This window comes from Harpia harpyja, chromosome 3, assembly GCF_026419915.1.
Source record: "Harpia harpyja isolate bHarHar1 chromosome 3, bHarHar1 primary haplotype, whole genome shotgun sequence".
NCBI classification, from domain to species: Eukaryota; Metazoa; Chordata; class Aves; order Accipitriformes; family Accipitridae; genus Harpia; species Harpia harpyja.
In genome coordinates, this window is record NC_068942.1 from 58,038,076 (window position 1) to 58,060,974 (window position 22,899).

A 22,899-nucleotide genomic window follows, 5' to 3' on the forward strand; every position below is an offset into this window, starting at 1 on the left:
TGCCATGCCTACGGGCACCGCAGCCCCCGGCTGTGCTGTCAGAGACCGGCTGTGAGTGTGGCGGGACGGGGGGTGGGTGCGTGTGTTACGGGTGTGCTGACAGCCACACATGAGTGCAGCTTGCGCGCTGGTGCACCTGGCTAATTTGGAGGAACGAGGGTGAGTGCAGGGGACCACGAGCTTTGCCCACACGATGGTGGGCAGCAGGTGGCACTTGGGCAGCAGTGGCGAGATCACAGAGTGGGAGCAGTTTGGCTTGAGGCAAGAGTTTTGCACGAGCTTGGGCTCACGAGTGAGAAAACAGAAAGGAGGCATGTGAGGAGACCCCACAGGGCAAGACCCTGTGGCAAACCCTTCACCTCTCCTCTTCCCTCTTCTTCCAGCTTCTCCTCTTGGTCTTCTCCTGCCTTCGGAAAGCAGCTTGGGACTATGGGCGCCTGGCACTGCTGATGGACAATGATAGGTGAGGAGGATGCGAGGCCACCGCGGATGATGACTCTAGCCTCTCCAAGAGGGCTGGCAGGAGGGCCGGCACTGCAGAGTGCCCCACGGAGAAGCTCAGCAGGTTTTCTTGTCCCTCCTTCCCGCTGGGAATGGCCTGGCTGCCCTTGCCCATGGAGGCACAGGCACCATCTGCTGCAGGGAGAGGGAAAGGCCAGGCCAGCTTTGATTTCCTCTTGCAGGCACCATCTGGTGATGGTGCTCTCGGTGCCAGGGAGAGCACTGTCCTGGGAAGGACAGAGGCCCAAGAGCTGCTTTCAAGTGGGGACTGAGCCTCTGCCCCTCCCCCTGCCACTCTCTCGGAATGAGTAGGAGGAGGGAGGCACACAGCAATAACTGTTCCTCATGTCACCAAGGTGGCTTGCCTGGCCCATCTTTTGGGCTAGGTGCAGAATCCCACAAAAAATACCAGTGTCCTGGTGAAAGTAGAGCCCAGACCAGATTTCCAGGCGGGCTGTGCTGCCCACAGCTGCCTGCCTGCCAGAGCATGGCGTGCCCAGGACAGCAAAGCATCTCTCTTTGTGCAAGTGGGTGCACACAGGAGGGGTCTCTGCAAGGCTAGGCAGCCCGCAGGAGCAAACTCTGTAAAAGGCTCTCTCCTGCCTTCTCCCGTCTCCAGCTCATCTTGGCCTCGGGCTCTGGAGCTGAGTCTGGCAATGGACAGGCGATGTTTCCCTTCACCAGGGAGATCAAAGAGGCAATCAAGACTTAAAATGCAAGCTCTGATTACATTCCTTTTTACTGCAATACCATTTGAGAGGGCTGACACCAGTGGAATAGAAAAAAATCTGTTTCAGCAGTCCCTTGTCCTGGAGCTAAGGCCAATTCGCCATGAGCCACCGCAATGTGGGCCAGGGCCACAGAGAAGCTGCGGGGACTTGTTGGTGTGGAGGCAGCAAGATGCAGCCCCTGCCCTGAGCCCAGCAGTAGTCACTGGTCCAGCCCCAGTGCAGGGTGCGGGGAGAGGGGAGGTATTTTCCAGACTGCTCTCCTAGGAGAAGCTTCTCCGAGGATGCTCATACTCTCCCATCTGCTGCTTCTTTCCTGCCTCACCCCTCCGCTCCACCCCTCACTGCAAAGTTTGACGTCGCTTTTCTATGGAGAGCAGAGCGAGAAGGAGAAGTCCCCATCGGAGAGCAGCCCCCTGGATGCCGACAACAAGGACGTGGTGAGTGCTGGTGGCTGTGGCAGCGGGAGCTCAGGCTGGGCTTGTCCTGGCCCAGCCCGCCCTGCTCTTCACCAGAAGCCCAGGTCAGAAGTTAAATGGGAGAAATTAACCCCCCCCCAGTGCAGCGTTTCCTGCTTAACACCCTTTAGCAGCTGGATGTTCCTGGGAAAGCTGGAGGATTTCTTTGTCCTGGCTTGTTCTGAGGCATCTACCTTGAGCAGCAGCTTGGAGGGGATGCTTCTGCCAGGGTGAGCACCTCCCAGCTGCATGGCCTTCCCTGCCAGCTGCGGGGACCTAGTCGGATACATGGCCAGAGCCTCGCTGCACACCTGCAGGGACCTTTCTGGTCCTGTCAGGACAGAGTCCCCTGGATTGCACCTCCACCTCTGCTGGCATGGTGGGTTGCGGGGGTTTTAAAGTCATCTTTTGTTTCTCTCTACCACACCAGGCACAAAGTAGGCTTTGCTGGAAACAAACACAGATGGACATGTTTTGCTATCTCTTTCTGGGTTTTGGCAGCAAAAGCTCAAAAATCAGTCCCTGGTGTGACTATGAAAAAATGACATGACTTATTAAAAAAAAACTAGGCAGGAAAGGTAAAGAATCAAAATCCTTGCGGGTGGCAGGAGGCCTGTTTAAAGGCTCAATAGCGGATGCTCTGGGCAAACGTATATTGCTCATCAAAAAATAAGTGAGAAAGACCGCAGGGAAAGCCAGCATGGCTAAAGAGCAGATTAAGGGAGATTATTAGAAGTAAGAAGACATCCTTTTAAAAGTCAAGCTGTTCCCAAATCAGGAAAATCTAAACTCTGCCAGGTTAGATGTAAAATACACTAGGTGGGGAGAAGAGTGCTTTTAAGGAGAAATTTGTAGTGAGCATAAAAGCAAGTACTGGATTTTTCTTCACACATCAGGAGCGGGAAACCTGCCAGAGGGTTTGTAGGACTGATAGATGTTGAAGATAGAGAACACTTGCTGGAGAAGGCGAGAATGTGGCAGGAGAGCTAAATAAAGTTTTGGTGCCTGTATCCAGTGAGGAGGAGCTTGACCAAATTCCTGCCCAGGAGCCCTTCTCTGTGGGGAAGCACCAGAGCATCCCTCCAGCAGCGGGGTTGGAGGATGAGTTTGCAATAAAAGCAGCCTGACAAATTCCCATTATTATCACAAATTCCCAGGAGCAGGCACAGGATTTCTCACACCCTGAGACGAATAGCCAAGCTATTGACTGCAGTGTGCAACCTCTCTCCTGCACATGGGGATCCTAGAGAGTTGGAAATCAGCTGATAAATGCTGTTTTTTCCAAAGGGTTTCTGGAAAACCCAAGAAATTACAGCCCAGGGAGCTTGGGGTCTGCATGGACAACCTTCTAGACATGGTTCTCCAGAGCAGAGCCCCACCACGGGGCATAGGAGAGGAATCAGCCCAGCTGTGCTAAGGGGGTGTCCAGCCTCCATGGAGCTGTTGCAGGGGTGCAGGGATGTCTGCGCCTCCAAAGCCGCCTGCTGCGGTAGTCAGATGAAGCTGAGCTGTGGCATAGGAGGGAAGGTCCTAGCATGGGTAAAGCCGGGTGATGTAGAGGAGGAGGAAGCTGCCAGCTCTCACGGAGGAGGGTAAGGGAGTACCACAGGGGGCTGCCTGGGGTCCCTCCCATCCTAGGTCAGCATAAACCCTCCGGAAAGGGGTGAAGAGGAGGGGCCGGATAGCTGAGTGTTATTCGGTGCAACCATGGCCGGGAGGACTGCAGAGGGACCTTCAACTTGCATGAACTCTGGTGTCGGTAAAATGAAAAATAATGCGTAGGGCAGAAAAACCCTAATACTGCATATGCAGTGACAGGGAACGAGCTATTACACAAGCGCTTACCCTACAGCAGTGCCAGCTCAGCGCTCGTTAGTGGTCAAAAAAGCACATTGCATGTTAGGGACTGTCAGGGAAGGGGCAGAGTGGGGAGCTGCTGGAAGCCAGGAGCCTGTGTTACAGAGAAGCCCCGTGTTTCCCACTCCTCCCGAGGCAGCTGCCTTTGCCACCGCTGTGGACAAGCCACTGGGCTGAGCATCGCCGGGCTGCCTTGGGCACTGCCTCCATTTGCTCAGCCCCCCGGCCCCAGGCACCGCACCGCCTCCACATGTGTCCCCAGCGCATGTCGTGCCCCGGCTCCTCACCAGGGAGGTGGGGGTGGTTGCCCCTGGCTCATCCTGACTCTCTTCCCTTCCAGGGATTCTGCTCCTGGCTCATTTCCATCTACCAGATGAAGTAAGTGTGTGTCCTCGGCATCATGGCCATGCCCCACCACTGCCCACCCCTGGGGAGCCGGTGGCCACAGGTGGTGGCCCATCACCCAGAGCTGCTGGGACCAGCAGCAGAGGAGAGCCCTCTTAAAACATCCCCCCTCAGAGAGAGAGCAGAGAGCTCACCTCTGCGTTTCCTCCTGGCCCCTGGATCTTGTCCCAGAGAAAAGGGTTTCAACCTCTTCTGGTAGGAGCCGGCCCTGTAATGGGATGGCAGCCTGAGAGCTGCTTGTGTCCCTCATTCCCTCTGTGCCCAAATCCCACGTGCCACAGGCAGGATGCCATGAGTTGGTGTGGGTTGTGTGAGGCCGGAGCAGCCAGTGTCCCCAGGGTGGGAGGTGGTGGGACGGCACCACCAGCGCTCACCTCCTCCCGTCTCTCCCCCAGGGACGAGGAGATTCAGAGCAAGTGTGGGATCGATGCCACCACCTACCTCTCCTTCCAGCGGCACCTCCTGGTCCTGCTGATGCTGGTCTGCGTGCTCTCCGTGGCTGTCATCCTGCCTGTCAACTTCTCAGGGGACCTCCTGGGTAGGTGCTTCCTCAGTCATGGGATGGCTCAGGAGTGTGGTGCATGCTTCCCCAGCCTCGGGGTGAGTACCCTGCCACTGGGACAGAGGGCAGAAGCAGCCCTCTGTCAGGACGCCCCACGTGAACAGGAACCCACCATCAGCTGTGGGACAGAGGAACAAAAGAGGCGGGGAGCTTCAGGGCAGCGGGGGCTTGGTGGGCACCTGGGAGATGGAAAAGGAGGGAGCAAAGACCGGAGCCACTAATGCTGCAAACATGGACGTGCCCGAGGTGCCCTTAACCTCCTGCTTCTCCTCTTCCCCTGCAGGACACAATCCCACCCACTTCGGCCGGACAACCATCGCCAACATCCCGACGCAGTACGTGGCTCCCGCATCCTGGGGGGCTGTGGGTGCTGCTGCTGTGGTGGGCACTGCTGGGAGCACCCAGACATGGTGCCTAACACAGCCCCATGCCAGGGACAGGTGCATGTGAGGAGCACGCTGCTGGTGGTAGCTCCCGTGTCTGTCTGCACCACACGCGAGCACAGTGGTGGTGCCTGGCACTGCTCGCTGCACCCCACTGCTGGCAGAAGTGCTCTCGGGGGGCTGGGCGGCCTCATTTCTGTAGTATCATTTCAGCCACCACCCTGGATGCTGCCCCTCTTGTCCCTGGGGTGGGGGTCTGGCAGCTGGCTCAGGGAGGTCCCGCTGGGCGGTGGGGGTGGCCACGGATGAGATACTGAGCACCAGGCTGGTCTGCATGCCACGCACCCACAGCAGCGCTCACTCATCCCCTCTTCCCCTCCTCCAGGGACCGTCTGCTGTGGCTGCACAGCATCTTCGCCCTCATCTATTTCATCCTCACCATCCTCTGCATGGCTCACCACTCCGTCCACCTGGAATACCGAGAGAATGAGAAGGTGAGCAACCACTCCTCCTCCAAGCCTGCCTTGTTCAGTGCTAATGGACAACTTTGTGCTTTGTGGAAAGGATGGTCCCAGTAGGTAGGGAGAGCTTTAGAAACAGCCTGGGACAGGGCAGGCAGGGAAAGATATGGCTGGCTTTCTTCAGCTTCTGGAGAAAACCTGGCAGCCTGGAGGCATACCTCTCTCTCCTGCTGCCTTGTCTCTTGAGACTGAAGCTCTGTTGTGTCCATCTGTCTGGGAGGTGGCAGTGTCCGGCTATGCCCCTGGGGTCTGGGAGTGGGCATTGAGGAGGTCTGTGCTGACCAGCCTCCGGGGTGGCAGTCAGTGCCCTGACTTGCTTCTGCCTTCCCAGCGGCTGGGCGAGCAGGGTGGCAGCAAGACGTCCCACAGATCCCCTGCCCACCCACCCCACTCTGCCCCTTCTCCTCCCCCAGGTCGCCCGGACACTGATGGTTACCCACATCCCCAAAGAGATCACAGACCCTTCCCTTATCATCAAGCATTTCCAGTGAGTAGTGGTGCGCCGCAGCCTCGCTGGGCAGCTGGCAGGCAGGTGGCAGGGGCTGTCCCCGTCCCCCAGCTCCTGGTGCCACCGTGTCCCTGTGCCCACAGCGAGGCTTATCCCAGCTGCACCGTCACCAATGTCCAGTTCTGCTTTGATGTGCGCAAGCTGATGAAGCTGGATGCGGAGAGGTGAGTGTGTGCAGGTCCCCGTTGCCTCTGTGGGTGGGTGTACTGCTCCTGCCCACTGTGTCGAGGGACCCAGTCTGTCTGTCTGCCGCTGCCCGAATGACCCTCGCACCTATTGGCTTCCCGGCAGGCGCAAGGCAATGAAGGGGCGGCTTTACTTCACCACCAAGGCGCAGAAAGAGGGGAAGATCATGATCAAAACCCACCCCTGTGCCCGTATCTTCTGCTGCCGCTTCTGTGGCTTTGAGCAGGTAGGAGGGTGCAGGCAGGGCTGCAGGCAGCACATCCCCACCGCGGGCAAGGCAGAGCATGGCAGCTTGCCTGTGCCTCAGCCCGCCGAGCGCAGCAGAGCCCCGGCTGCTCCTGCAGGTGGACGCCGAGCAGTACTACGGGGAGCTGGAGGAGAAGCTCACGGATGAGTTCAATGCTGAGCGCAACCGCATCACACTCAAGCGGCTTGACATGGCCTTTGTCACCTTCCAGGACGAGCGGATGACGGCTGTGTGAGTGCCCTTCATGCAACGGGCACGGGGATGTCCTCCAGCCAGGCGATGGGTCTGTCGTCTCTGTGCCTCTGCCATCTGCAGAGATGGCTGTTCTGTTGGGCTGTGGGAGGGGTCTCACAAGAAGTGTGGGGGTGGTCCTGAGCCCTTGGTCTAGACCTGACCCCTGGCTCCCTCCTCCCACAGGATTTTGAAGGACTACAGCCACATCCACTGCCGCAAGCACCCCCAGCAGTCCTCTGTCACCACCGTGGTCAAGTCACACCACTGGGGCGTTCGCTATGCCCCTGCACCCAGCGATATCATCTGGTGAAACCCGTGGTGGGAGGGAGGGAGGGAGGAAGCGGGGCGAGCAGCCGGGGGGAACCTGTGCCCCTACCTATAGGGAGCCCATGCCCATTGCTATAGGGAGCCCATGTATCTGTAGGGAACCTGTGGCCGTATCTATAGGGTGTTTTCCCAGGGTGGCAAGGGCTGACAATCCCTCCTGTGGCTGTAGCAGAAGTCAGCAGGGGTGACTGGGCTGATCACCTCACGGGTGGCCGGGCTCGGCCAGGTGAGGTTTGGGGTGATGGCCAGGCTCCTGTTTCTCCAGCCTGACTCCAAAGCCTCCTGGTGGTACAGACCCCCGTGTGGCCATTCTCTGGTCCTGGGGGCTCTGCAGGTGTCAGCGCAGCAGTGCGGGGAGGGGGCGAGGGTGGGCTCAGAGCAATGGCTGCCAGGATGGTTGGTGCGGGTATGGGAGGCAGAGCTTCGGGGAGCCAGGCTGGGAGGCCCCGGACACATGGCTTTTCCTCCACACCATGTCCGAGTCGTGCTTTCCTCTCACAGGGAGAATTTATCGGTCCGTGGCACATCCTGGTGGGTGCGATTCATCCTCCTTAATATCTGCCTCTTCGTCCTTCTCTTCTTCCTCACCACACCAGCCATCATTGTCAACACTATGGACATGTTCAACGTGACACACCCTGTGGAGAGCCTCAAGGTAGTCACTGGGGCCCTGTGCCAGCTTTCCCAAAGGGTCTCCATTTCCAGGTTTGTCCATGACAGGGGGAGGGCACTGGCTCTACACTAGGCCAAGAAGACAAGCCATCACTGGGATGGGTGTTGATGAAAGACAAGGATTGGTCATGCCCCTGCTTGCCATCCATCCCCTTCTTGTTGTTTCCAGTGGCAGAGCCCTGGGGCACCTGTGCAAACCTGAGCTTTGGTGCTGGTGTCCATGGGGGAGGGCAGGTTGGTGTCCATGCAAGAGGAGAGGGGTGGGAAGAGCTCCAGGAGCTTTTAGGAGCTGCTAGCAGTGCGTCTCCTTCCTGCTTATTGACCTGCGAGCTGTTGGGCAGACACTGGGGCTCAGAGCATGCCCGTGGTGCCTTTGGCTGGCCTCAAGCTCTTATCTCCTGAAACAAATGCCCCTTCTCAGGAAAGGGGTGCCCCAGCCCACCTGTTGCAGACACCATCCTGTGCCAGGAGGCCCGGGGAGCTGCCTCCAGCATGGCTGAGCTCCAGCAGGCTCCTGAGGGGGTGTCTGGCATCTCTCCTCCTGCAGAACCCCATCATCACCCAGTTCTTCCCCACACTGCTGCTCTGGGCCTTCTCCGTCTTCCTGCCTTTCCTTGTCTACTACTCGGCATTCTTTGAGTCGCACTGGACGAGGTAATGGGGCTGGCCCCCGAGCTACCCCAGGGCTGTGGTAGTTGGGAGGAACCTCAGTAGGAGTCATGGGACCCAACCTGCAGGGAGGCAGGCAGTGCAGCGGCAGACCCCCACAGAGCCCCATGGGTGTTGCCCTCCATGGAAAGAGCCCCAAGTCCGTGCCCAAAGGAGCCATTTCCTTGCCATAGCCCTGAACGCTTCCAGGCTGCTGACAAAGGCACGTAGAGCTGGTTTTAAGATGGGTCTGAAGAAGTTTGTGAAAGGGATGGTGTGATGGTGGACTGGCAGCAACAGGGCCGTGGCCCTGACTCGGGCAGCACATCCCAGCTGTGCTCCCAGCCCTCCAAGGTGGAGGCATGGGTTCAGGATGCTTGAAGTCTCCTAGCAGAGTAAGCTCTGCCTAGCTCCTACAATGTGCTCTCTGTCTTGACCCTCCACTGGCTTCAACCCCTGTGCCTGGTCTGCTGAGTCCTTGCAGGAGCTTTGTCACCACCTCCCTTCCTTCTCCTGGGGAAACAGGGGCTCCTGAACCTCTTGTAGATACCCAGCTGCCTCTTGTTGGGCACCTACACCAGAAGGGATGGTAGGAGAGTGTAGGGATGAAGGAGGTGAGAGGCTGGGAGGACAAGAGCTTTCACTACAACAGATTCCTCATGGTCACTACCCCTAGCCTGGGAGAGGCTTTGCAAGGCCCTAGGAGATGCATAGATCAAATGCACGTGACTTCCTGGGGCTGGGAGTAGCTCCTTGGTGAAGAGCGAGACCCAGCCCAGCCTTTCCCCACTGGCTGCTCTGCCTTGGAAAAGTGCAACGTTCTCCTCTTGCCTTCCCTCTCCGCAGGTCGAGTGAAAATCAGCTCACCATGCACAAGTGCTTCTTCTTCCTAGTGTTCATGGTCATCATTCTGCCCTCGCTGGGGCTGAGCAGGTACGGACCATGCTGCCGTGCTGCCCTCCCTGCTCCCCGGCAGCTGCAGTTGCACCCGGGCCCCTTGCCTCCCACAAGCCAAAGGGCTAAAGGCCCACTGCCACTGAACCATGGCTGTCTGTGGGGAGGAAAACACTCGCTCTTTAGCCATGCTGAGCTGCTCCCAGATGGTCATGGACAGAAAGCTTCCCTGCAGCAGACGGGGGGAGTGGATCAGCTTGCCAGGCTGCCTCGGCTGACCTGAGGGTGCTGGTGATGCCCTGCTTGGGGTCATCCGTTCAGCAGACCCTGAAAGGAGCAGGTCAGGTATCTGTGTAGCTCCAGTTATGGCAATCCTGACCATCTGGGAGGGGAGCACCCATGCCACAGTGGTCCCATGTGGCAGAAGGGTCTGCTCTGGTGGTGTAGGGTCCAGAGGGTCTTGCCCACTCAGGGCAGGGGGAAGCACCCACCCACTGGGTGCCCCCATGTTGCTCTGCAGCTGCCCCTCTTTCTGAGCTGCTCCTCTTCTCCCCCTTCCAGCCTGGACCTTTTTTTCCGCTGGCTCTTTGACACCCACTTTCTGGACGAGGCCGATATCAAGTTCCAGTGAGTAACAGGGAGCTCCCAAACCTCCCGGGCAAGCAGGAGCACCCAACGCCAGCCCCTGCCAGCTCTCCTAGCTGCCTGCCCAAGCATCCTCTCACCTTCTGCGTCCGTGGGGCAGGTGTGTTTTCCTCCCAGACAACGGCGCTTTCTTCGTCAACTATGTGGTCACCTCCAGCTTGATTGGGACGGCCATGGAGCTGCTGCGCATCCCGGGCCTCCTTGTCTACACCGCCCGCCTCTGCTTTGCCAAGTCCGAGCCCGAGCGGCTCCACGTCAAGCGGGTATGTGGCCCTGGTCACCTCTGAGCCTATACGACCCCCAGCACAGCAGGGACGTGCTCGCTGGAAACTCAGGCCGTCCCAGTCCTATGGGGAGGCTTGTGGAGACTTCTTCAGGCCTTGTGGGGGCTAATGGGGCGAGGCAGTCGTGTCGGCCAGGGTGCAAAGGCAAGTGCAGCCTTTGCAGTGGCAGAGGCAGTAATGACACTTTGGTTGTGCCCCAGAGCCAAGCCTACCAGTTCCAGTTTGGACTGGAGTATGCCTGGACCTGCTGCATCTTCTCCGTTGTCATGACATACAGCATCACCTGCCCCATCATCGTCCCCTTCGGTGAGTATGATCCCATGCCCATGGTCCCACTGCCCCCGGCCATGCCAAGAACAGCCTATCCCAGCCACCAGCAGCGGCGTGGGAGCACAAGCTTCCCGCATGGTACGGGAGGGCACCCTTGGGCATCATCCCCTGGGCCTGCCCTGCTGTCCCTTCGACCTGGCTGTCCCTGTTGTCCTCCCACCACAAATGGCCCCTCTCCTCCCACCAGGGTTGCTCTACATGCTGCTCAAGCACATGGTTGACCGGTACAACATTTACTATGTGTACATCCCTACCAAGCTGAACCAGCGCCTCCACGTCGCCGCCATCAGCCAGGTTGTGGTGGCCCCCATCCTCTGCATGTTCTGGCTGCTCTTCTTCTCCGTCCTGCGCCTCGGTAGGGAGAGCTTGGGACTTCCCCTGCCACTGCTGAGGGTCACATCTAATGCTTGGGGGGATAAGCCACCGGTGTCAACCCCTGAATTAGGCATGGCACAGAGGGGGGGAAGGGGGAAGGTGTGTTGGAGACCTGGCAGATGAGGAGGCTGTCGGCTAGTGTTTTGGGAAGGGGGTTGAGAGCTTGTAAGACCCAAAGCAGGCACCAGCCTGGGGCTCAGCTGGACATGCAGCAGGTCCTTGGAGGCTCATGTGCTGCCCCAGTGTCTCTGTGCTCTAGGTCCCACCCGCCCTGTCACCCTCTTCACCTTTGTGGTCCTCCTCTCCTGCATTGTCTTCTCCTTCTTTGGCCTCTGCCTGAAGAAGCTGCAGCCGCGGAAACCCTCCAGCTACCAGGTGAGTGCAGGCAGCCGCCTGTCCTGTTCCCTTGCCCCGCTGCATCCCCTCCTTCCCTCTCTGGGGTGCGTTTGCTGTGATGAGTCAGGTGGTGCCTGGCTGGCCCCCGGCATCGGCTGGGGACTCCCAAACCGTCGTTTCCTCCCGGCCCCCCTCTCCCCAGATGTCTGACCAGTCTGAGGGCACCTTCAATGATGTGGAGCGGAGCAGTGTTTCCTCCACCCCCAACTCCAACGTGAGTACCCCTCCCCAGCCTTGCCGTGGCCACCCCTCCTTGCTCCCCTGGGTCCTGACCCCCCACCGCCCCCCGGGGCAGCTCTTCGTGGCCACCGTCCTGCAGGAGCCCGAGCTGAGCCTGACGCCAGCGGCCTCCCCGGCGCACCAGTCCTACGGCACCATGGGCAACCACCTGGAGCCAGCGGAGGACGGGGAGGACGGGGGGCTGCAGAGTTTCGAGACAGAGCTGGAGACAGTGGAGGGCGAGTACAGGAGCGGCCCTGTGATGGAGAGCCAGGCCCGCTACCAGTGAGCACCCCTGTCGCTGGGGCAAGGACCAGCTGTGCCGAGAGCAGAGGACGTGCCGGGGGGCAGGAGGGAGCCTTCCCAGCACTGGTGGGGGCCACCTCGCTGATGGGGCGGGGGGACGACAGGACTGATGTGAGGGGGAGACCCCATTGCATGGGAGGTGGCGGGAGGCTCTGCTGGTCCCTCCTGCTGCCTGGACCGGCTCAGCCTCCCCCCCTGTTCCCGCATCCCCACCTGCCTCTTCCAGCCCATCATGGGGAAGAAGGGATGCAGTGGTGTGGGGAGAGGGTCTCTCTGAGAGGCCATGCTTTTGGGGGCAGGAGGGAGGCCCTGGCCCCTCCGTGAGGGGGAAGCAGCCCAGACAGCTCAGATGAATGTGCCTGCCACCACGCTGTCCCATGGGTCCTCAGTGGCAGGGGACGGCCACCCCTAACCCTCGCTTCCCACCCCTGCTCGCGGCAGCCGTCCCGCTGCCTCCCCTGGTGCCGGCTGTGCAGGTTCTGCCCGTCCCCGCTGCCTCCCCCAAGGCTTTGCCGGTTAAAGCAGGGACTGCTGAGACCTGTGTGCTTTGGTGGGAGGTGAGTGCTCAGGGCTGCTCCCATGTCTGCCTGAGCACCAGCAGCCCTGCCCTGAGGCAGTCATCAAAACGCAAGCCCAGCCCTTCCCCACCCTCCCACTCCATCCCTCCGCTGCCACTGCACCATGCCTGCACCCTTGAGTCCACGGGCAGGAGCGGGAGATCAAGGGATGAGTGTGTTTAATGGCTGTGAAGGCAGCTCTGCGTCATCCCGCCTCACCCAGCAGTATCCCCCCTCATGCTCTCCATGGGGCTGGCCGTGGGACCCTGCATGGCTCCATCCTTTTGCAACAGAAACGGGGAGGGCAGTGCTGGCAGGACCCCGGCCTCCGGGTACTGGTCCACAGCATCCTGCCCTCACCCACAAGTCGCAGCCATGGGATGCTCCCCCAGCAGCCGCACCACCTCCCAAGTGTGAGTCCTGCTGTGATCAGTATAAATGCGCCGGCTCCTGCCTGGGCAGCATCCGGGGTTTTCCAGCTCATCCGCAGCAGCCGTGGAGGCCCCTGGAGATGAGTGCAGATCCTCGCCCTACTCGGCCCCTCTCCCACCAGGCTAGCCCGCCTGGGTATGCTGATTCCTCGCTTGGCCCTGCTTTGGCCTCGGGGCTGATTTTCCTCTAATTTTCCTGCTCCTGATTTTCCTGCTGGCTTCAGAGCAATTCTAGCCGCCATCCCGGGGCCATCCAGGGAGGGAAGGGACGACAACGCAGCTCTGCTGGCACTAAGGCTGCCAGCATGGGGAGTGCTGCTGTGTGAAGGCAGACGCTCGGCCATGGCACCGCTCAGCATTACTGGTGCTGCATGGTTGTTCCAGTCCTGGGGGGGGGTTAAAAGGCAGCCCAGCAGCGAGCTGTGGGTCTCTGTTGGACTCAAGTGGGCCCTGGGACATCCCTGTGGGGCTTGGTGGGTCTCGGCTCAGCTGCCTGGCAGCGCTGTGGTCCCCATCCCACCCATGTTCCTGCATGCTGGGGTGATGGCTGCGGCATGCTAGCTGCCAAGTGGTTGCCTCGGGGGGCCTTTGAGCTCAGCCGCTTCCTCCCAACCCCAAAAAGCACCCTGGGGGGCTCACGGCTCCCTGCCCAGGTACCCACAGGGCTGCCCACAGTTCAGCCGCTGCCCTCACTGTCTGCTCCAGGGGCAGCCCCGGCTGGAGCCGGGGGATGCTGGTGGCCTCTCTCCAGGTGGAAGCAAGTGCCTGCGAGCAGCACCACGTCCTCGGGAGCTCGGGCTGCTGGTCCAATTGCCCTTGGCTGCCCCGCTGTAGGAATGTGCCAGAGGTCTGTACCTTCTCGTGATTTATTGCTATGACCGTGCCTTGAATAAAATTACTTCACCCAGCCGCTGCCTGGTGTTGTCACCCTCATGCATTCTGCCCGGTGCCAGGAGTGGGGGGACCCTTGCCACTGGAGCCTGTGAAAATACTCCAGCCCCTTTCCCCACCTGCGGGCTGCTTTTGACCCTTCTTGGGGATATCCTGCAGAAACTTCAGTGGCAAGGAGACCATTTGGCTACCTCCCCACCTCCAGGCACCTTGCCACCCACCATGGTCCCCACAAAAGCAAGCCTAAGTGAGTGGGCAGATGCAGCAAAGGTGCGAGAGCAGGGGAGCGCTCTGTTGTGTCCCTTTGGAAAGGCTGGCACAGCCTTTGGCACTGTCCCCAGCATTGGGGAAGGGGTGCAGCCCTGGGACAGGCATGTGCCTCCCCTGCCCATCCTCTGCCAGTGCTCGCCCCGCTGGCTCAGGACACCACCAAAAAGGGGCACACACTGCCTGGCAGGAGCAGGATGGTGGCCTGGAGCTCCTCCGGGACCACAGCAAGGAGCGGAGGGACCCATCCCATCTGGGGATGGAGCAGATGTTCCCAAAGCTGAACTGCCCACCAGCAAGTCCCAGGGAAGGGGGTGAACACCATTTTGGGAACCTTACTCTAGGTTTTTAGCAGACAGTGCTCTTTTGCTCCCCTCCTCCCTCCCAAAACACAGTCTTTATACCCAAATTCCTACTTGACTGAGCTGTGTCTGGTTTCAGCAGGTCCCTCTGGCCAGCCCCTCCACGGCTCCCAGGGGGCAAACCCTGCCTGGCCAGCCTGGCTTATGGCACAAGGAGGACCTCCCTTTGGGTGAAAAACTGGAAAATTTAAAAACCCACTCCCCTCATCACACACCCCCACAGACCCCCCCCCACGGTTTGTAATTAGTGGGAAACAGGCTAAATGCAGGGCCTTGCTGGTGCCAGGGAGCTGAGGCAGGAGCCCTGGCTGTGAGCAAGGGCTGTAATTGCCCTCCCCAGCTGGCGGCTCTCCTGGTCCTTGCAGGGGAAGCTCATTACAGCCTAACAAGCTTGTGTAAGCCTCATCACGCTGTGCCTCCACCACTCCAGCCATCAGAAACCCGCCCGCCTGATTACAGCCTGCGCATACAAAAGTCCCTCACAGTCGGGGCCAAGCAATTGCATGGCGTCTCCTACTGCATCAGCTGGTGGCGGGCAGTGCTGGGAGCATCCCTGCCGGGCAGCAGCCAAGGCAAAGGGGCGGTTTGTGGGAGCCGTGGCAAAGCTCGGCGCAGGGGGTCGAAGATGGAGGTGCTGCTGGGGGGTGCCACGCTGACCCTTCCCTGCAGTGCTGCGGTTGGGCTCCCACTGCCAGCCCTGAGGCTGGCAGCTGTGCTCCAGGCCAGGAAGAGCTGGAAAATTTATTTCAGCAATGAACCACAGGGAGCATTTATTTGCGTCAGACGTCTGCTGCTCTCCTCACCCTTCGCAGCCCGTTGCACATTACCCTACAGAACATGCCCCATCCTAAACATTGCCCAAGGCAGAGCAGCGCGGTTTTCCCGGGATGCTCACCATGCTCTTCTGTGGCAGGGCTGGATTTCCAGCCCTCAGGAGATGCTATTACAGACCCTGAGCTGGCTTCCCCGCTCTAGGGACCATCCTTCTTCAGTGCCAAGTGCCCAACGCTCCCAGGGCTGGAAACTCACTGTGTCACAGCTAGAACCTGCCCCAGGAAGGGGGAGACAGGACCTCCTGCATCCCCACCAGCTGCTCCCTGGGGCAGGGCTGCTGGCAGGATGGATGCTGCATGGAGCCGGGCAGGACTTTGCTGCGAGGCCATGCCCTGCTGCTGCAGGCAACCAGCAGCGGGTGACCAGCAGCCGCTGAGCCTATGCTATCTCAAAGAACAAAAGCAACAACTGAACAACAGAAAAGGGATTTTTAGGCTGATTGCTTAAAACGCTAATTCCATTAGAGGTCGTTAAATTTGGAAGGTAACGAGCAATCAGCAGCAGGACACCTTTGCCAGCCCCTCTGCTGCTCGCCCATTCAATTACAGTGCACAAAAGCTCCCAACAGACATTGGTGCTGCATGCCCTCTCACGTCAGTCGAGCTGGACTACACAAGCACTCCCAGTGACCAATATCTCCACACCTGGAGCCAATAAGAAACCAGTAATGCTCCCTCTGTCAACGGTGGTTTTTTTTTGGCTTGCTTGGGCCTTTTATATTAAAATAAACATAAGGCAACAAAAAGGGCCAAGACTCACTGTTGCTCTTTATTAAACAGTACAGCTGGGTATAAGAGGCACACAGACTAGTTCAGTTCTCTTGGGAGTTACACAAAACGTGGTACAGAAGAGGAGAAGTCAAGGAGCTGGGAAAGCTAGAGGGAGCAGGAATGGTTTGGGGCAGTAACACCCACACCACACCCATCACATAGCTGTCTACTTGTCACACACTGCCAGAAGGTCCCCCCTGTGATGCTGAAGGCTGATGCCCCAGAACAGGGTTGCAAAGAGGACGTCCCCATTCCCAAACCCTCCTACCCCATCCTGTGCCGTAACAGCTAGCCCCTCCCCCCAGCCCCGGCTCCTCCATCCCTCACTGCTTGGCACGAGAATGGGGAGGACCTCACTTGACAGCTGATGGAGAGACCCATGGGCCAGAATGCACAACACCATGCGGCAGGGCTGCAGGAGCAGAGCCTGGTGCCACAGGAAGGACCTAAATGGGAGCATCCTAAATGCGGATGTTCACTGCCTGTTGACAATACCTCTCAGCTCCCCTCCCAAACACCGCTGGAGGGTTCCTTGCTTGCTGGAAGCCCATGGCCACCACCAGGCCTGGTGGCAGGGAAGCAGACCCCCAGCTCACAGGGCACCCCATCATCCCCTCCGTGGCATGGGACTGAGAGACCTCAGCTGCAGCTGCGAGGAGCGGGCAGCCCTCTCCTGCCCCAGAGTGGAGGACGTCTGAGTATAGGAGGAATGTGTCTCTAGAACAGGACCATCTCAGCCCTCAACGCTGGGCTCCTCCTGCCCTGAAGGAGCAGCAAAAAAGGGCGCTGCCTGTAACTGAATACTTGCTCCATGTCCTTACCCTGGGGCTAGTGATGGCTGGAAACACGGTTCTGCCTGTCCCACAGCAACTTCCCCACAAAGATGAACTCTTCTTCAAAGTGCTCATGTTCAGCTCCCCCCAGAGCCCTCAGGTGCTGCCTCTCAGCCATTTCCTGGGATTTCTTCCAGCAGAAGCTGTCTTCTCACTCCTGTCCTGACACAGCACTGCTGCACGTACCTAAGTGGGTGCCTCACTCTGCTCCAAAGCGGCTGTGTCTCAAGTATGGCTGGGAGGGATTACTAAAGGGTGAGGAGCTCTGCAGATGGGCACTGTGTGCAGCTAGAAAGCGCTCCAGGTCCTGACAGCATCAGCAGAGAAATTCCAGCTCTGCTTCCTCTGGCCAAGAGCCAGAATGATTTCTGGAAACTGTTGCCATGACATGATTGCAACCTTCATTTTTATTTTAAGACTTCTTTTCCTTGTATTTACTTTATTCTCCTTAACACAAAGCAGTAAAGAGCCACCACTGCTGCTGCATTTCAGCTGGCTCTGAGGTTAAACCAACCAGCCCAACCAACACGAGACTTTCAGCTGGCAGCCCACACCTGCTAAAAGCAGCCTCACCTTGGGATTAACGTGACCCCGCTGCCTGAAGCATCCCTAGGAAACACACTGAGTTGTGGCCCACCTGACACGAGGAAAAGCCATGGATCCTATCCAGGGGAGAGGCAAGGCAGAAGAGAGCACCAGGATTAACCATCCGGTTGTGACGTGTTGGTAAAGGGAGAGGGGGAAAATCTCCCTGCAAGGTTTGGGGAGGACGGCCACACAGCACGGCCAGCTCCCACCTCTGCTGCCCCTGCCCCTGGAGGGAGCCAAACCTGCCATTGCCACAGCTGAACCAGGCACAGCAGTGCAGGAGTGAGCAGTGCCAGACCTGGCGGGTCTTGAGCATGGCAAATAGGATCTTGGGCAAATAAGCCCAAGAGGCCTACGCTAGCTGTGATCTAACTAGGGTGGGTAGCAAGAGGAGGGAAGACGAGCCAGCTAAAAACCAGAGTAGGTACATGGGTGTTGGTGCTCCAGGTAGCCCGATGGAACTTGGGGCAGGGCGGTGTTCCTGTGCTGTGGCACTCCTAGGCTTCGCTGCAGAGATGTACCCTGCCAGCCCTTAGCAAAGGCAGAGACATGGTCATGCCAAAGCAAGGCAGAATCACTGGGAGAGCCCCGAAGCACACGTGACTGAAGGAAACAGCGATGGGCTGGCGCACAGAGAAAGACAGAGGTGGAGAGAGGCAGAGAGCGTGGCATGAGTGCTCCTTCTGCCCAGGACTGCTGCGTGGTCAGGGACGGGGATGGCTGGCAGGATCTAGTCCCCTTCTGGGAGGGTCTCCCAGCCGCGTTGCATGGCCTTCACCACAGCACCGTAGAGTTTGCTCCAAGCCTCCTGCACATCTGGGGTGAAGGCAGCGCCAAGGCATTTCTCCAGCATGTACAGCAAGGACTCGCCGACAGTCTGCAAACCAAACAGGGAGGTGTCAAGCTCAGCACCGGGTGATGACACACAGCCCCATCTCTTGCTTCACTGCCTTTTTGGACTTCTCCTATTGCAGGGCAGCTGCTCCTCATCCACCAACAGGACCAGGCCACCCCATCCCTGGCTGCTCAGAGGGGGCCCAGAACCAGCCCATGCTTTTCCCTGCCCTCTGCTGGCCCTTACCCCACACCCTGGGTGAGTAGGGAGCGCAGGCAGGGAGCAAGGGCTGACACCACGCATGTAACGCCAGGAGAAAGGTACACGTCCATCTTCTGTGGCTCCCAGATTCGGGTAGCCGGTCCCATCCCCTGGCATAGCAGCAGATCAGCAGAGCTGAGCAATGCCCTGATGCCAGGAGAGTGGGCCAGACCCCAGACTGGATGCTGAGGGCACGCCTCACCACCTCTCAGGTCTCTCCACAGGGCACTGCTGCTCATGGAGCTGCAAGCAACCCCATCCAGGAGCACCCACACACTGAGCACAGGGCTGGTGGGGATCACTACCCCAAGCAAAGGGGACCCTCCTCCCTCTGAAGAGGACCAAAGCTAGCAGTACCAGGAGGGAGCCATGCGTTGGTTAGAAATCTTTCCTTCAACCTGCCTTTCCCTGCTGCGTAATCCAGCATTTCTCTCCATGCTTGATGGCAGGAGAGGAGTAAGCAAGGATTTAATATGGAGGATGCTCCTGTCCTACTGCCATGGAGGAAGCAGAGGCTGAGGTGCAGCAACCCCAACCCAGTGCAGACACAGAGAGAGTGAATGCTCCCTTTCCCAGGTGCAGTGAGATTTGGCCAGATAATTTGATGCAGAGAACCAGGGCCCAGGGCAAAGTCTGAGCCTGCAGCCCTGTGTCGCAGGAGAGACTGCAGTGCCCCAAACCATGGTGCTCCTCAAAAGGGGGAAATGCCTTGCTCCCCTCTGTCCTTTCTCCCTGGGCTTACTGGGGGAGGGCAGAAAATGAGGAGAGCTCAAGGGTTTCCCTGATTGAGCCAACGTCACTATGCAGGTATCTGCAGCTCGGGGGCTGCCCTGAGCCACCAGCTTTCTCTCCAGCCAGCTGAACCCAGCAGGTGGGCGCAGAGGGATGGGGTCAGCCGAGGGCTGCAGGCACAGCTGCACAAACACAGCCACAGTGGGACAAGAGAGGACGCCTCACCGAGAAAGACTCCACCTTCACCCCAACTGCCTGGTGCTTCTTGCCGAGGTTGCAGAGATACTCTTCCAGGCAGGACAAGTTCTCCAGGTGGCTCACAGCAGCATCGATCACCAGCATCACCTGCAGGAGCACAGAGGCAGAATGGCATTAGCAGCAAGGCTCTGCTGCCCTCCCAGAGGAACAAAGAGTCTGACCCCTGTACTTCACCCTTCTTAGCCTGACCACCTCCCAGCCCAGCAGATGCCCTCTGAGCTTTCCTTCACTCTGCTGTGATCCGTGTGTCACATCAGTGAGGTATGCTGGCAGCAGCATACACCACATCTTTCTATGGGACACTGCCAGAAGTGCCAGAGCAAGCAGCACTGCTGACCTCCCTGTCCCAGAGGCAGTAAACTGCTCAGCCTTATAGCAGAGCAGTGATGCGGTAAGCTCTAACACTGATGCAGTCATTACAGCTCTTAGGACCCCAGGACAACTGCAGGGGAGCCCTGGAAGTTGCCAGGACTAGAGATTCCAACTAGAAGTTGCCAAGAAGGTGCAATTGTGAATAAGGCAACTCCAATTCTAAGATCAGCCGAGGAGGAGATGGGGTGGATAGTACAGCCAAGAGACCTGGTTTGGTAAAGCACATACCACCGTGGTCTCCCAGCAGCACGAAGAGTCAAATGGAAACAGGAGAGAGAAGGGTTAAAGAGGGATGAAGGGAACAGACACACCAAATTAGAAGAGATTAAAACCAGGGCATGGTTAGCTTGGCAAAGCCAAGAGGTGATAGAATTGCGCTCTATAATTTCAACAGGAAAATTATCTCCAACAAGAGCAAAGAGCTATTTCAGCTCAGGGCAATAATAGCAGAAGTAAAAATGGACTTAACTTTGCCAATAAACAGAGGCTGGAAAATAAGAAAAAAGCTTGCAGCTATCAGAGGAGCACAGTCCTGAAACAGCCTCTTATGAGGAATAAAGACAGGCAAGTGAGGCACCAAACTGGTTTAAAGATGGAGCCAGACAGTTTATGAAGGCATCTGCAAGCCGAGGCTGTGCTCTGCCCCAGTGTGGCCGCTATTTAGGGCTCAGCAAAGCATCTTTGCTGCACTGGGTATAGTTCTGTCCATGCATGAGCTCCTCCAGGTGACATCAGCATTGCTCCTCTCCCTGTTTCGGGGGGAGGCAAATGGGTATCACAGCACTCCCCCAGAGGTTATCCAAGAGATGCGGTGGGCCTTTGGGCTCTACAACCGCACCAAAAGCCTCTCCACAGCAGCGAGTCCATGGAGCCTGGCCCACTGCCCAGCTCTGTGCCACCTCTCAGTCAGCATGTGGCCAAGCAAAGGGCTTCAGTCCTTGTCTGGACAGAAGCGAGCTCACTGAAGCACTTCCGCAGTAGAAGAAGGGGGCTTCCAACCTTTACAAGAGGCAATCCGCTCTCAGATGAGGGCACGGAAATCAGGATGGTGCTTCTTACCCACCGCAACCCGCATCCTCATCCCTTCCCCACTGTTGTAAGGCACTTTGCCCTGGCAATAGCACCTTCTGCTAGCACGAGTAAACCCCCTGCAGTTACCATCGCAGGAGGGGACTTCCCATGCATTCCCCAGTCAGGCACCCCACAGTCCCAAGCCATTGCCTAAGGGCTTCCACCTCCACTGGGGGGGGGGGCTGCGCTCCGGCCATGCCACAGCCCCTCTCTCACCTTCCTGATGTGATCCAGGAACTCGGGGGTGGAGAGGCACTCCTGAGGGCTGGCAAACTGCTTGCAGTTGTACTGGAAAAGGGGCAACAGGTCAGGGTCCAAGTCAAACAACCTGCAACAGCAAGAGAGAAACCCCCATCTTCTCACTAACTCAGCTTTATTTAGGGTCCTGCTCACCCCAGGAACAACCCCATCAGTAGCACACCCGCAGGCCTCCCTCTGCCTCCCTTCCTACCTACTGATCCCTCCCCACCTGTAAAGGACCCAGAGGTTCTGAAAAGTCTTATTTTGGGGCAATCCAGGTTACCTATAGTCGAAAAAGTCTCTGTTTCCCTAGCCCACAGCCCCAGCTCTCAGACATGTGTTTATGGCACCTGAGGACCAGTCCCAGCTCACCAGAGTTCCTCCTGGCTTGGCCCTTCTTCCCAAAGTCTTGGTTGTTGTCTCAACTCTTCCCATTCCCGCTTCACAATCCCCTTGAGCCCCAAAGCTCCCAAATCCAGGGAAAGCCTGCAAGCTCCAGCAGCTGGCTTTCCTACTTGAGCAAGGGGGGCACGTACAAACTCAGGTAATGCCCCACTCTCCCACACCATTACCAGCTCCCATTTTTTCCCCCCTCATCCTCCCTGCCAGTGTATGCCAGGCACATATGCAGCCACCCAGGCAGATCTAACAGGCTGATGCTGTCCATGGAGCCCACAGGGAATTCAGGCAAGACCGTCTCTCTTCCCCTCATCCTGCACATTAAACTACCGCATGCCTCTCCCCTCCGCTAAAACTCCCAAACATTGCTGCTGCTCTGCAAGGTTTGGCTCCTGCCCTGCTCCCGAAGCCGATTGTCAACTCTCCAACCGTCCTTTTGAAATGACTTTCCATAAATTTGTCCCTTCTTCTCTTCACATAATCGAGACATTAATCTGTCTAGGAGAGGCAAGGAGTTGGGTTTCAGCCGCTGCCCGCGGCACACCGTTTCCTCTGCCCTTAGACCTTCGCCTGGGGCTGCAGAGTGCCGTGTCAGGGGCAATGAGGAGGTCCCTTCGATACGCTCCCCAGAGACTTCAGACAGCAGAAGTAACGGTGACGAGACGGCGGATCGGCGGGCAGAAACGCACAAGACCTGCCCGCTGCCCCTCTCCCTCACCCTCCGTCTCCCCGCAACAAAGTTCTCGCTCCCGGAGGCTGGGAAAGGCCTTCCCCCCGCCGCTGCCCCGCGGCAGCCGCGGCTTCGCGGTGGAGGGGCTTCAGCCCCGCGCTGCTCCCGCCGACCGCCAGCCCCGGGGAGAGGAGAGAGGGCGGGGAACCGCCAAGCGAAGGGAAGCGCTTCCCTCCGAGAAGCGGACCCCGTCCTTCCCCGGCTCCGTCCGGGCGGGCGGCGGGGCTGGGCTACCGGTGGCCGTATCCCCCTCCCTACCGCCCCGCTCACCTGCCGAAAAGGACGAGGCCGTGCTGTACGGGGCTGCCGCTCACCCGCTGCCAGCTCTCCCGGATCAGCGCTTGCTGCCTGCCAGACAGCGGCATCCCGCTCTCCATGGCGGAGGGGGCCGCCGAGCGGCAGCTGCCCGCCCCTCGCTCCGCCGGGGGGGCGCCGCCGCCGGGCGGCGGCGGCGCCCCCCCGGCGGAGCGAGGGGCGGGCGGGCGATGCCGGGCTCACCTGGGGGGGGGGGCCCCATCCGCGCTCCGCCCCTGTCCTGCCGGCCCCTCTGCGCCACCCGGCGCTTCCCCGACCGCCTGACGGGGAAGAGAGAGCTCACTAGGTATTTCCCCAGCTAACCCCGCCGCAGGATTCGCGGCCGCAGGGCGGAGTAGAAAGTTTCAGCTCGTTCCTGGTTGACATTTTCCGATCGGCCCCGTTTTACACGTGTAGCAGCACGACGGACCAGCACGCGCTGGCGAGGGGACCACCGGGACCGGCCGTCTTCGCTCGCCGTTCAGCAC

At 58.9% G+C, this 22,899-nt stretch overlaps 2 protein-coding genes across 4 annotated transcripts in view; one reads left to right on the plus strand and one right to left on the minus strand.

The window, feature by feature from the left end:
* TMEM63C (transmembrane protein 63C) overlaps window positions 1-13,581 on the plus strand; it is a 35,421-nt gene extending 21,840 nt beyond the window's left edge. For all 3 annotated transcript variants that reach the window (XM_052782815.1, XM_052782814.1, XM_052782816.1), the window contains exons 4-24: window positions 384-463; window positions 1,582-1,669; window positions 3,885-3,922; window positions 4,345-4,487; window positions 4,795-4,846; window positions 5,280-5,388; window positions 5,829-5,902; window positions 6,007-6,087; window positions 6,215-6,335; window positions 6,454-6,587; window positions 6,774-6,896; window positions 7,419-7,572; window positions 8,137-8,243; window positions 9,084-9,170; window positions 9,693-9,758; window positions 9,877-10,039; window positions 10,261-10,366; window positions 10,578-10,745; window positions 11,025-11,140; window positions 11,304-11,375; window positions 11,457-13,581. In XM_052782815.1, the coding sequence (XP_052638775.1) occupies window positions 384-463; window positions 1,582-1,669; window positions 3,885-3,922; window positions 4,345-4,487; window positions 4,795-4,846; window positions 5,280-5,388; window positions 5,829-5,902; window positions 6,007-6,087; window positions 6,215-6,335; window positions 6,454-6,587; window positions 6,774-6,896; window positions 7,419-7,572; window positions 8,137-8,243; window positions 9,084-9,170; window positions 9,693-9,758; window positions 9,877-10,039; window positions 10,261-10,366; window positions 10,578-10,745; window positions 11,025-11,140; window positions 11,304-11,375; window positions 11,457-11,669 (2,295 nt within the window). In that variant the 3' untranslated portion in view covers window positions 11,670-13,581. The remainder of the gene's footprint in view (window positions 1-383; window positions 464-1,581; window positions 1,670-3,884; window positions 3,923-4,344; window positions 4,488-4,794; window positions 4,847-5,279; window positions 5,389-5,828; window positions 5,903-6,006; window positions 6,088-6,214; window positions 6,336-6,453; window positions 6,588-6,773; window positions 6,897-7,418; window positions 7,573-8,136; window positions 8,244-9,083; window positions 9,171-9,692; window positions 9,759-9,876; window positions 10,040-10,260; window positions 10,367-10,577; window positions 10,746-11,024; window positions 11,141-11,303; window positions 11,376-11,456) is intronic.
* Window positions 13,582-15,774: 2,193 nt separating this feature from the next.
* On the minus strand, window positions 15,775-22,543 carry NGB (neuroglobin). Its single transcript, XM_052782818.1, has 4 exons — window positions 22,388-22,543; window positions 20,965-21,076; window positions 19,273-19,392; window positions 15,775-18,096 (listed from the first exon to the last, which is right to left on the minus strand). Exons 1-4 carry the CDS (start codon window positions 22,492-22,494, stop codon window positions 17,950-17,952), a joined length of 486 nt encoding a protein of 161 aa, XP_052638778.1. The 5' UTR covers window positions 22,495-22,543; the 3' UTR covers window positions 15,775-17,949.
* Window positions 22,544-22,899: the final 356 nt, after the last annotated feature.

What these genes read in the sequence shown, in the direction of transcription:
- NGB (XM_052782818.1), bottom strand. Translation starts at nt 22,494, where the DNA reads ATGGAGAGCGGGATGCCGCTGTCTGGCAGGCAGCAAGCGCTGATCCGG. An exon ending in GGCCTCGTCCTTTTCGGCAG is followed by an intron (nt 21,077 to 22,387) that starts GTGAGCGGGGCG and finishes TTGCTGTTGCAG; the next exon opens with GTTGTTTGACTTGGACCCTG. An exon ending in TGAAGGTGGAGTCTTTCTCG is followed by an intron (nt 18,097 to 19,272) that starts GTGAGGCGTCCT and finishes TTTGGTTTGCAG; the next exon opens with ACTGTCGGCGAGTCCTTGCT.